We start from the raw sequence: 13,469 nt of genomic DNA on the forward strand, positions 1-13,469 counted from the left end.
TCTTTTCGTGCATTTACCCCCATTGGTAAATGATCTCAGCTTAAAAGTGCAGCTGCAGCAGCAGAAAGCGCAGCGGAGCATACAGCGGGTACTGAGCTGTCCATGGCTCAGACGCACAGGACTACAGCTCAACATGAGGCTGCTTATGGAGGGGAGGGGGTGCCCCGCGGGATCTCTGTGTGGTGTCGGCTACGCCCTGCATGAATGCATGCGTGGTTTGTTGTGTGTCTGCACTCGAGTCCCGTTCTGCAGCATCACGCCTCGGGCAGTTGGCGTGCAGTAAGTAGGACCCGGACCCCCCCTCCTCTGGCTCCCAGCTCCACTATCAGCACATGCACTCGCAGCCGCCACTTCCGTCAACTTTCGGCTCATTACCATATTTGTGCGTCTCGGGGTGGCCGCCTGTCAGCCCCGGTCCCTGCTCCGCGGACTGAATGAGTTTTCTTCCCACGGACCCCGAGCTGTTCGCGGACTTGGGTGGGGAGAGCAGCGCGGTCTCTGATAGAGGAGCCCAGCTCGGGTAGCCGGATCCACAGCTGACGCTGGGGGGGCAACGGGGCTGCTCCTGCCCAAAGTGGAAGGATCCCCGCGCAAACGCAAGAAGGGCTCGCTTTTTAAGATCTCCCCGCACTGGGATCCGGTTACACAGGGAGGGGCCGCGGCGCCCAGGATCACATGCTGATTCCAGCTATTTCCAGGAGTAAGTCCTCCAAAGTAGCCGAGCGCGCTCTCTCACTCTCTCTCGCGCGCGCCGCCCGCACAGCCCGGCTTCTGGAGAGTGATCGCTGTGTGTGATGGAAGGGGGGCTGCCCTGAACCAGCCCAGCCTGGCAGCTTCATGCCAGGGAGGAGTCTGCCTGGAACGTGTCCTTGGGGGTCTCCCGGGGGCGAGGGCAGCTCTAAATGGTTTCTGAATGAAAGCTAATCGTCCAGTCCCAGGAGAAGTCCCGGAGGATTAGCAGCACTCCGCATCCCTCCTGCACAGCACTCAGGCTCTGCTCGGCCCCCCGCCCCCGCCCTTCCCAGCTCCCAGCCCATTCACAGCAGCAGGGAGTGGATCCTCACCTCCCATCAGTGGCAGATCGCCCCCTCGGCTCCTCATCCGCAGCCCCCGCTGCCAGCAGTGCCAGGTCTCCCGTTCGGCGGTGCCAGGTGCCCCGTTCGGCGGTGCCAGGTGCCCGGGCACTGCTTCCCCCCCTGCCCCATCCCTGGCATCAGAAAGTTACTGGAGGGCGGCAGAATGTGCGAGCTGCAGGAGGACTTCGCCCGCATCTTGACGCTGAAGGAGGCGCGCATCAAGGAGCTGGAGAGCCGGCTGGCCGACCGCGAGGAGGAGGTCCACGAGCTGAAGCGGAAACTGCACAAGTACCAGTCCGTGCTCCCCATGCCCACCAGCCCCCACATCGGGCCCAGGACCACCCGCGCGCAGGGCATCTCCGCCGAGCCGCAGAGCTACCGGTCCTACCACGACCTCACCCGGCAGCCCTTCAGGAAGTTCCCCAAGTCTGACAGGTAGGAGCGTGCTGAGCGGGGTGCCCTGCCTCCCGGCACGCGCGCGGGCTGCTGCGCCCTGCTCCCGTCAATGCACTGTAGCGCTAGAGGCAGGAGCGCATTCCGCGCAGCGCATTCACCTGTTCCCACGCCCCAGGTTAATACCATCCACGAGTAGACCCACACAACTTTTGGGGACTCACGAATAATAAGGCTTTGGCTGTTGAGGATTGGGGGGGGGGTGGCGGAGGGCGATGCCACATGCTTTCTCAGTATCTTAAAACAACTGTTCATATTGTGCTTCTGGCGTTTTCCCTTCTGTGGCTTTAACGAGATGAGAGAGCGCAGCATCGATCAGAGCAGTCATTAGAGCCCCCCACCCCGCCCACTGAAATTAGCCAGGAAGCCCGTCGCATTACTGGCTTTTAGGAGCCAAGAGCACACAGCGCGATGTGCAGCAGGTTTCGAAAAGTGCAGTCTGCCGTTATCCGCGAAGCTCAGTCTCTTTCCCAATCCAGCGCTTGCATCTGTAGCCGAGTAAATACGCTAGTGCCAGTGAGTGCTTAAAAGACTCCCAGGCGCTAAGAAGAATGGCTGTCCCCGAGTTCATCTAGTTAGAGATATACTCCTGCTGTGATGAGGCTACACAATCCCCCCACCCCAACTACCACCATCGCCATGCGAGGGAAGCCCCTGGATATGTCGACCCAGAAATAACTTTTTTTCTGCGCATTTTTAAAAGTGGGCCAGCTGTTCTATTTTAGATTACGTCACGGGGTAAACATCTGTTCTTTCTACGGTGCGGTGTGTTTTTTTTCCTTCCTGCTGCACGTGGCCCAAGATCACCTTGAGCTTCCCTTTTCCCTCGAGGAAGTGCCGGAGCATCCACAGTTGCCATGGCGACGGTCGGTCTGGACTCTGGTTTGAATGGGGACTCGAGGGGGGCTTGCTTGGGTGGAGCGCATCAGGGATGATGCGAACTGTTTTCACTTCCCGAACAGAGCAGCCCCCCCCGACCCCCTCAGTCCTCGTGACAGGCGAGTATTATTATCATGTTTCTCACCACAACAGGGCGGTTTATAGCGTCCACGGTGAAAAATGCCATCCAGAAATAAACCCGGGCCCCTCTGGTCATGGTTCTATAAGGAGCAAGAGCTGTATTCAGGAAGACATTCAAAAAATAGCTGGAATGCGGACGCGCACTTAAATAGTAAACAGTTGTTGGTCTATATGCTCAGTGGCGCAAGCGAAGCGGTGGCTCGCTCTGGGCTCCGTGAGCGTGTAAGAGTAGAGGCGCTGTGCCTCATGTCGGCCAGGGGGCGGTTGTGCACACCGGCCCTCACCGGTGGCAAGGAGGTCGCAGTGCCCTTGGCTCGACTCCGTCGCACCTCTGCTGTGAAGAGCAGTTCTAGAGGCGTTCCACGTCATCTGACATCTTTAGTTAACAACTTGACACTCACTTGTACATCAGGACGTAAAATGGAGATCTGAAACTACAAGTGCCAGAATGCAAAGTTGTGTTGGCTGAAATGTCAGTGTTTGGCTAAAGTTGGCATAGATCAAATGGTGCCTTATGGCACACATGTCTCTGTTTTCTTTCTTCTGGCCAGTCAGGCGGGTACAGCCCTCTGAAAGAAGTGATTAAGGCAACATTAAACTTTAGGAGCGAGTTTACTGGAAGTGGTTGGTGTTTGTATCGTTTATATGTGGCCCCATGTCCTGTGTGACAACTGCACGCCTATTTTCTTTACTGGCAGCAGTAGTTTGAACGATAGAGCTTGTAGTGGTGTTTTTCCAAAATACGTATTGGCCTACAACACCCAGCATGCAAAGTGGTGTTGGCTAACTAGAGAGAAGCTTATCCCATAAGACATAGGGCTATTTGACCATGGGCATGATTCCACAATTGTTGGCCATTCGGGCTATGTGTTTATCTCCCCATGTTCTTTCTCAGCAGCTTGGCTTCTTTATTTTTATATGGACTCTGGAATTTGTAGTTCTGCATTCATAACTAGAAAAAGCAACGTTACAGAAAACCGAGTGCAAAAAATACCACATGCAGACTGGACGAGTTGCCCGTCCTCCAAATAGTGCATCTAGCGAGCCCTGCGGTTTCTTCGCGTTTTTCTCATTATGGGTGGTAGCAAGCGTCCCAGGCCTTCTGTGCTGCATTGTCACGTTTGATGTGACAATTAATGAGCGCATGCGTCGCAGCAAAGGGCAGAGGCGAGCACCTGGCTGGAGGTGAAAGGCTGCTGAGAAGCTGGCGCTGGATTCCTCGCCGGTACGGTCAAGCGAGCAGGCTTTTTTTTTTTTCATTGGCGTTCGCGTTGGCAGCGTGTGCCATTTCCTCCTCTCTGCGCCGGGACGCAGTGTAAACTTCTTCCTCGCTCCCTCTGAGTGTTTGGGATGGAGTTTCACTTCAGAGAGGGAGCCCTTGCGTGTCTGAGCAGCGGGCTGCCCGCAGCTCTAAACAGCGCTGACAGTTCTGATGTATGGACGCTGCACGGCGGGATGCACGAGGCGGTGACGAAAGCCACCTTATCGCCTGCAGCCGAAGTCTCCCTCCCCCAGCACGTGTAGCCGACAACAGACGGCTCTTAGCAATTCGGTACACGTTGTGACAACCCAGGAAGCGATATTACTAAAAATGGAATTAACGATATGTTTTTAGAGTGTCAAAAAATGATTCGCTTTGTGGACAGCAAACGTGTTTGTCCAAGATCACAAGGCTCCATTGCAAGGCAATCTCTCCACCTTTAATTTGTGATTATTTAGCATTCCGCAGGCTGCGAGCAGCCGCTCCGAGTCCTTCCAGGCAGGGGCCACAGCAGCAGCAAAGCACATGGGACTTTAGGATGCTTTTTGTTAGGCTATGACAAGTAACTCCTTGTGAAATGCGGCCAGTCTAGCACCACGTATCGCTCAAGTAACATGGTTCCCTAATAAAGACCACACTCACAGTAAAATCACCCCCTTGTGTGTATCCTTCGCCCAATTGGCATCAGATACAGCGTTCTGCCACCATGTCAGACTTGGCTCGAGTGAGCAGATATCTTAGGTTTGGCGGGACAGTCCTTGCTTCTCACACCATGCCGCCTGCTCCCATATGAAGTTTGTTAGTTTAGGCCTTGAAGGTAGGTCCTTATCGCAGAAGTGCTCTGATGAAGGTGAAACGCAGGCCATGTCACATCTGCGCAGGGAGACACATTGCAAACCCACACATCCCTGTGAGAGTGGGATCCTGCGTTCTTTTCTTTGTGAAACATCGCAGTAATCAGCAGTGGCACCTGGGAGAATATCCACAGGCTACATGCACATATGTCAGGTAGCCCCCCAAATTGGCTCTTCGGGCCAGCAGTGGGGAGCCATGCTTGCAAGAAACGTTGCTACACTGTGGCAGTTGCACCAAGGTAACACGAATAGATGGAGGACTGCAGGGCTGCCTCTCGCGTGAAAGGACACGCCAGGCCACCATGGTGCCGATGTCTTGCACAGTAGACAATATAACTGGCCATGGCATTTCTAACTGACACACCCAGGCATAGACCTAAGTGGAAATGGCAGAATATTGCCCTGTGTTTCACACAGGGTGCGGCCTCACCTGTAAAATGCCAGGCCTCCAGTCATCAACCTGCCTTTCAGTCTTTTCTTGTTCCTTGTTATCAGTGAAGAGCAAAGGGTTATTCTAAATCGCCTCCTCCCCCTCTATCGTTCACCAGGGGAGTATAATTGAGGGCACTTTTGGGGGGCTAATCCACATATTTCGGTGCGGTTATGCTAGTCCCAAAGTTGCCACTTACTTCAATGTTTCAAAAAGAACATGATGCCAGAACATCAGGTGGGGCAGGAAACATGCAGAGAGGAACACAATAAAGACTCTGGGAGGAGATGGGATGGCATACATGGGAAGCAACTGCATAATGGAGTAAGGAGGGGCTGGAGGTGAATGAAAGGAACGACGAGTGCAAAGTAGAAGGGGGCCTAGAAGTGATACACAGTGTGTGCAGACCCAGGGCCTCCCTCCTGCTCGAGTCGCCACTCTCAGACTTTATGATCATAAGTAAACCCAAGACTAGTCTCAGCAGAAAAAGACCCTGCAGCCCTGAAATGTTTACTATACCCTCAAAGACAGTAGAAGAGTTTCAATATTCCCTACATTTAGTTGGAATTAGAATAACACTGTTAAAGATGACGTTCCATTCTTACTGTGGGTTTAGGCCTACCTTTTATGCCTAGCCGTTGACGTCCCCTTTCTTTGCATATTATAATACTGTCAAGTGCTGGGATCGTCCTGGCCTGCGTATTGGGACAGGTGGCAGAATCCAGGTGCGCGCCTCCCCGCTGAGTTTGGGGAATTCTCTGTCGAGCTTTCGACGGCTTCACGGCAAGCCTGGCCTGGCCTGTGGTTTGCGCGTAAGAGGGGAGCCTCCTGGACTCGTTTATTGGGGCTGCAAGAGGCAGATTTACGGAGTGGCCAGGGAGCTGCAGCACAGCGCCCGGAGCCCCAGGCCACTAACAGCTGTTAAAGCACCAGTGACCTCTCAAGCCGGCTACTTTTTTAGCCGCAGACCACTTGCGCGCTTTACAGACAGACGTACATACACTTACTCCCTGCCTTCGGGGTCTCCCTGGCTGGGCTTTATTACTGCTTCAGCGACACGATCTAATTCTAATCCCAGGAGCTCTCCCTAGCATGTCGTGTGTTCGGCCACATGGCTGGCACTTGGAAAACATCATGCTTAACATACTGCTATAAAGGGTTAAGGGGAGACGGCGTACTGGCGTCTCAGCCTTGCTCTCTCCCCTCGTGTTTAATGTGCGTCCAGGAGACTGGTTGCCTGCAACTTGCTACATAAAACTCAAATAAATATGTTTATTACATTACATTTCATGTTACACAGAAAATATGGCAAATAACACAGCCTGCTTCCATTTTGCCAGAGTGATATTATTTTAAAATAATACAGATTCGGGCTAAATGAGTTTGCGCTATCCTTATTACCTAAGGAGCAACATTGGTGCTAAATGATTGTGCTACATGTTTTTGCACGCTGGCAACGTTTTGATAATATGACTCCTGTGTGATTGCAAATGTTGAGAACCGTCCCCATACTCCACTACTTGAGGACCACTGTGTGTGTTTGTGTTGTTATGAGTGCAGTGGAAGTTTTGGAGCACCAGGCTTCCTCCCTGTAACAAACTTCCATTATTCCAAATGCTAAACATTACAATTATTCATGTGTGTTTGTCTACCTTTACCTAATGTACGTTATGTTATATGAGATCTGTATAGTGCCTAACTGCCATTCTCATGGCCCCAATGCGCCTGGGGTTGTCTGGGAGTTCAGCAGACTGTAGGCTGCACATGCATGATAAACAGTACATTGCGTTGCAAGAAGCACTCAACGTTAATATGGAGTTGGACCCCTGTCCGCATACCCCCTTGAGACGAAATGAATCTTTTTTTGAACTTGGAAATGTTGTAGAATTAGGCACCAAACATAGACTGCTTTTCTTTGCACTCATTTCACCATGTAGAATGAACAGTACCCATGCCTTCATGTATGTTCTTTTATATAATCCTTTGATTAAAGCTAGTTTACAGATGTATCCAGGTCCAGAGAGGATACAATGCAAAGAAGTTAACAGGACAGGCACCCATGGGAGACAGGCAGCTAAGTGGCGTACAGTGTTCATAAGAGCTGGAAAGATCGCCTAAACTATAGAAAGGAAGCTCAATCTGTTTAATCTGTTTAATTTGTTTAATACTTTTATGAATGACTTCCAAGATGCAAAGTTTATTTTGTCAAGGTCTGCTGGGCACGTGTGAAATGTTTGTGACACCAATGCTTATTTGGTATACAGTCCCTGTTTGTTTGTTCCATTTAGTAGCAGTTTGAGTCATGCTGGCTTACTAAATCAAGACCACTTGTTGAATGCTTACAGTTTGTCTCATTATAACTTGTTGCAGCATGCTCGTTTGTTTGATCATATCTGTTACATGAAGCCCGTATGCTACATGAAGCCTGTTTGCTACATTGTATTGTATTGTAATTGTCATTTGTATAGCACCTTTCACCATTGGTATTGTCCCAACGCGCTGTAGGTCAAACGCTCTCACGGGACCGAAGTCCAGGTGAAGTTCAGGTATGGGAAAATTTGTCAGGAGTTGAGAATGTGTGTGTGCATTTTAGCCAAAGCAAAGTTCGGTAGAGGTGGCTAGGTCCCTACCAGCTACCCACATTGAGTTGGCAAACAGATGGGTGCTTGACAAGACAGAGTGCAAGAGTAGTAGATTCGTTATGTGTCCAGCTAGACCGAATTTGAGTCGTGGGGGATACCTGCATTCTAACGGCACATGTGTTGTGCAATATGTCGTTGGAAATGGAGTATGTTTGCAGATGTTCAAGTCGCTTTGCCTTCGGCTATCTTCCATAACCATGGAGTGTGATGCCTTACCTGTCTACTGTTGATGGCTTCTTGATTTCGTATATGTGGCGTGGACTCTCTCCTCTGTTCTGATGGAGATTAGATTATTCCTACTGTCATTCGGGGAATGCATGGAAGTTCATTGCTGCCCCAGCCTGTCTGGAGTGATTTACTAGCTCGAGACCAGGGTTTGTCTGGCTACCAGGGTGAATAACCACGTAATGAGGGCCCTCCGAAGGTCAAGTGCTCCTCTATGCGTTGGATGTTAAGCAGCATTGAATTCCAGAGTCTGGGGCTTGGACAGAGAAGTTGGAGTCTCCCTTTCTGGTTGATTTGTACAACAAGGCGGCTGTGTTTTGTACATTATGCTCATATACTTGCTTGTGACAAGGTTGTTGTGTGTTAAATGACTCTTGCCTGTTCCATCATGCCAGGGTTAAAATATATGCCCAAGCACAAATATGGGGGAGGCAAAGTCCTACAATCGCAAATCTCAATTCATAACTTTTTACCACAAACAGTTTTAGTGGTATCTTCTGCAATGCATGGCAAATAGTGCATTTTAAAACCACTTGGGTCAAAAACTGTTTTCAGAACCAGAGTCAGAGCAATGCACTATCGCCTAGTGACCAAAACAGCAACTTTTGGCCACCATTGGACACTTCCTGATGGGCCACTATCTATTCTGCATGATTGTGAAAGCCCATTCTTGTGTTCAACTAAAGCAGGCTTCAGTTTACTGGCCCACTGCATTTGGGGTGGCAAACATTCAAAAAACAAGGTTCAGGACATTTCATTCATGTGTGCCCATAGGAAGCATTTTGTGACGTGAAGTTCAAGAACCATTTATAGTGCCATATTTGAATGCACCCCTTTGGAACTTGGGAAAGGGGACTCCGGTAGAAGCCTTGTGCTGCGAGCTGGGCCTCCGTGCCCTTCGGGCACTGTGGCTCTTAAAGCGCTGCAAGCTCTACTGCTCACTGTTACTTAGACCAGTAGAGGAAAATACACTTCTGGGACTGGTAGCAACTAGATTACATTAGATTTTCTTTTCATACTCTTCTCACATCTGTGTGCACTGAAACTGGGGTGTGTACCTTATTTTCTCTCTCTTTTCTCATGTTATGGTTATTGCATTATCTGTACTATAATGATGATTTTCATTGTTACAATTGTGTGGATTTTGCATATGATTATTTGATGATTTATTGCAATTACATGTAGGGCTCAGCCCTGAGGAAGGAGTGGTTGACTCCGAAATGCATTGGCACATGAGCTCTTGACATGCAGAGGCAACAAGCTGGCCTCCTTTTCTGTTAAAACTTAAAAACACGTATTTGATTACGAACAATCAATAATTTGGTTTGGAATTCTGATTTTACCGTCAGCATTGAGCTTGTCGGAAATTACTTGAATTGTTGCCTAATTTGAACTTTTGCAGTCTTTTGGTAACACCCCACGGGGTACAATTTGTGAGCGACTGACTACCTGGGTGGTTTCCATTCAGTTTTCTTCGTGTTGCAGTTATTGGATCCAGGTATCTCTGGACTTTTTTTCAATCAGCTCCTTTAAAATTTGAATTATTTGGACAGCAGAGACGTATATTATCTTTACTATTAAGTCTATTTAGTGTTGCCCACCTTTCCAGTTTGACAGCAACTAGATTACAAACAGTTCCCTTAAACTCCTTTTTCGGACCTTTGCAAAGCGAGGTACATGAACATTGTAAAAGTATACATTTTCCGTTAGAGGACCTTTTGCAAATCCCTGACTATGAGAAGCAGCTCAAGATGAAGGATAGAGGTGAATGGATGTCCATACTTACTAACAAAAGCGCTATTTAGAATGCACCCAACAGGGTTTTGCTGTTGATGGTCCTGGTTGCTATTTGCTTAAACCCTGTATTGGGAGAATGAGGGAGTTTTATTATTTTCCTTCGTCTAATTCTTCTCCCTGTATATGAATACATGGGTAGCTGGATAGGTGTCTCTCAGAAAAGATCAAAGCTGTAGATTGTGTCTAAATTCTGTTGAAACTAATCGACACATATTGACACAATGTCAACGCTTGAAGGTCCAATATGAAAGGGCATACGGCGCTTTTGGAACTGATATTAGTAACTTCGAAGGAAAACAGTTCTGGTGTACTCTATATGGCGCAACGTCATTGGCTGTAACAGGGGCTGGGTACTATGTGTGAAAAGAAGCTGTACAATCGCTCTTGACTCTTTGAATAGAGAATTGGGACAGTAGGCAAGGGTTTTCCAGGATCTGACAAGCATGCTGGATAGGTTTCATTAGGAGTACAGCCTGAAATGTTTTAATGATAATGATGAATTGTTAATGTAAATTATGTATAACAAGTATTTTAGGATGTTTTGAACAATGAATTGTTTATGAATGGAAACATGTTAGACTGTTTGTGCTTAAGGTTTTTAATCTTTTTGTAACCAAATGCACAATACATAAATCAAGTTATAATTGTTAGAATATAGCATGTCAATGAATATCAGGTGCCATGTAATTTGTTGGATTTTCTTAGTGACAAAACATGAAACCCGCCTTCTCTGCATTCAGGGCTAGAGGTGATCTATATCGTTTGTCTTGGTACTGATATTGCCATTGATGCATGTTTTAGTTGGGGTGGAGGGAGGGGGGTGGGGTTATTGCATTGCCCACCACTACTGGACGCATGAATTAGAGACGGTGTAAACGAGCAAGTTTTAAGTGCACTGGGGATGAGGGTAGACTCCTCAATACAATACTGTCCAATCAGTGGCGGAGCTAGGGTAGGGCTAAGTGGAGTCGTTCTACCTCCACTGGGGTTCATTGCAGATCCAAAAAGTTAAGCCCCCCCCCCCCCCCCGACTCCACAAAAAAAATCAAGTTGCATTGACTGGTACCACATGATGCAAAGGAACAGATAGAGCCCTCATTGGAGTTGAATTCTCCAACTCTTCAACGACCCAAACTCTTTAACAAGCCTAAAAATGTTTATTGATGTTAAGTAAATGTTTCAAAAAACCAAATAAGTATTTGTTGTTTACTAATCAAAAAAGTCGCCTTGAAAACTTTCTTGAAATCAAAATGTACAAAGCCAAATGTTTTCTCTCAAATCGTGTTCATGAGAATTGTCAACCGTAACACAAAGTATTGCCAATTATTGTTGCTCAAATATGTAATTCAACCGTGACTTTCAATCAACATGAAGAATATATTCGAATTCTGTTGAATGACTTCATTTCAGCTTCTAATCATTTTTTAGCAAAATAATTGTGATTCTTTTATATTACGCTTGACAATTCTCATGAACACGATTTGAGAGAAAACGATTTGGCTTTGTACATTTTGTTTTTAATAAAGTTTTCAGGGCTACCTTTTTGATTAGTAAACAAATATTTATTGTTTTTTTGGGTAATGTTTATTTACTTAACATCAATAAACATTGAAATAAGTTTTAAAGAGCTTTGGCTCGTTGAAGAGTGCAGGAACTCAACTGGAGTGGTATTTGGTCCTGCATTTGTTCCTTTGGGTCCTTTTTGGACGGAGTTAGGTAGATCCCCAGAGGTTTCCCTGGCCCAGACGTATTGTGAATCAAACTCAGTTTGTATAACTGTGTATTCATTTTGTGTGCACCAGACACTTCCACTGGTTCTCCAGGTTGCCCTTCACCCCCTATGGTGCCCAAACCTGCCTTTACTGCTGTTTTCATGTCCACTTTTGCCAACTTTGCTCATGAACACAATTGCTTGGCTCAAATACCAGTTTAGGCAATGGGTTTTGTGGCACTGGGATCAAAGCTGTATTATACCGAATAAGCCATTCATTAATTGTATTATGTCCAGTTTTCAAACTGCATTAGTGTAATATGCATATGTTTTATATCATGAAACTGGTTGCTACTGGCTTGTTGCAAAAATTAGGTATGCTGTATGCTAAAACATTTGTATACAGAAAACACACTCTTGTACTTTGGCAAAATAACATGCATGTCTTATTAGTGATGAGAGAAAGTGTGCCATTGGCAATGTCTTCACTGGGATGTCCGGTCAAAGGGTCGAATACATTGTTTTGAAATACAATAGTTTCTAAACTAAAGGACCGAAAACAAAAAAGTCGAATGCCATTTTTTAAATGTCTTCTTTTTTTTCTGGCTTTCGTATAGGAATACAAAGTTTTTAGCTTAAAAATGGGGGTTTGGAGCCCCCCCCCCCAAAAAAAAGGTGGATTCTACTTTTTTGTTTTCGGTCCTTTTGGTTCGAAACTATTGCATTCAAAGCAATTTCATTCGACCCTTTCACACTGAACCCTTCACTGGACAGTCTTGCATTTTAGGGAACAAGTTAACACGGACAGACCAACGTCGAGGTGAGGGTCTATCACCATCTAAACACTGCAGCAGAGGCTGCAGGTGCAGTAAAATAGGCACCCACACCTGACAGGCAGCAGTCAAGGGACCAGTGTAAGGTGGACAGGCTGAGAAGGGATGCAGAGAAAGCCAAATCCCGGGCAAGGAAGATTGCCGCTCCAGATGTGGCACATGCAGTGGTGAGACTGAGGGTACAGCAGAGAGCGGGAAGGCGATGGCAGCCACGGGCTCCGATGCAAGGTGCATACTTGGCTCTGCTGCACCTCTTGCAGTGGAGCCCTTTTATCTGTCTGCTAACTCTATGGAGGCCGCATGGGCCCAGGGTAGCCAGAAAAGGAGTATGCGTGGGACCAATCCACTGGAGGCTCCGCGTGGAATGAGTGGTACTGTCATGAAAGAACGCAAAATGTGCAGAAAATGCTGGTCAGTTGCCCGCCTGCTCGGCAGGTATAGTGCCCGCTGGCAATTTGTGCTTACAGAGTAATGTCACGCGTCCTGAATATTTTGGACTTGGTAGGCACATGGGCCTGCCTGCTTGCCCCATGGTCTCAATATTGCTTCCAGCCATTGGGTCCTCTGGCTGGCGAACAAGGAGTTTTCCAAGACCTTTTCAAAGAAGATGGTGTTAGGGAGGGAGGGATCAAGTCCCCCGTACGTGTCTGGCCTGGCGCCATGTACAGGAGAGCTCCTGAACTAGATGAAATATAATGTAAATTAGTCTTGTATACACCTCTGTCATTTTGACTACCTTCTTGCAAGAATGGGGGTGGGTTGGTTGTTTGATGAGTTTGAGTGAGAAGCAGACATGCACACCAGGAGTGCTAGAGGCCCGATGACTCTAAGTGGTTAGAAGTGGAGACTCTTGTGTTTTATCCAAAGGGAAGAGCCCAGATAAATCAATTGGAAGTCAGGGCTGCAGGCCTGGAGTAGCTGTTGATTTGAGGGGGCGTATGATGGGACTAGAGAAGTGAGCTGTGACATTGCTCCATTTGCGTGCAAGTATTCATTTTATTAGTAGAATAAGGTGGTAAGAGATGGAGACATGGCTCAATAAGTGGCAGTGTAGGAGAGGGAGTAGTGTTGGGGAATACAAAGCTTTGGTTGAAGATTATTGTTCAGAGGGCATGAAAAGTTTGCCTTTGTCTCTCAGGGTGAAGAGTTTACTGTTCAAAATCCATT

The 13,469-nt window shown here is 47.6% G+C and overlaps 1 protein-coding gene across 2 annotated transcripts in view; it reads left to right on the forward strand.

Moving 5' to 3' along the window:
- The first annotated feature begins 385 nt into the window (after positions 1 to 385).
- PRKG1 (protein kinase cGMP-dependent 1) overlaps positions 386 to 13,469 on the forward strand; it is a 2,834,149-nt gene continuing 2,821,065 nt past the window's right edge. The window contains exon 1 of one of the 2 annotated variants that reach the window (XM_069611305.1): positions 386 to 1,511. In XM_069611305.1, the coding sequence (XP_069467406.1) occupies positions 1,240 to 1,511 (272 nt within the window). In that variant the 5' untranslated portion in view covers positions 386 to 1,239. The remainder of the gene's footprint in view (positions 1,512 to 13,469) is intronic. The other variant, XM_069611306.1, reaches the window with a different exon arrangement.

Source organism: Ambystoma mexicanum, chromosome 8 (genome assembly GCF_040938575.1).
Source record: "Ambystoma mexicanum isolate Mex_15411 chromosome 8, UKY_AmexF1_1, whole genome shotgun sequence".
NCBI lineage: Eukaryota > Metazoa > Chordata > Amphibia > Caudata > Ambystomatidae > Ambystoma > Ambystoma mexicanum.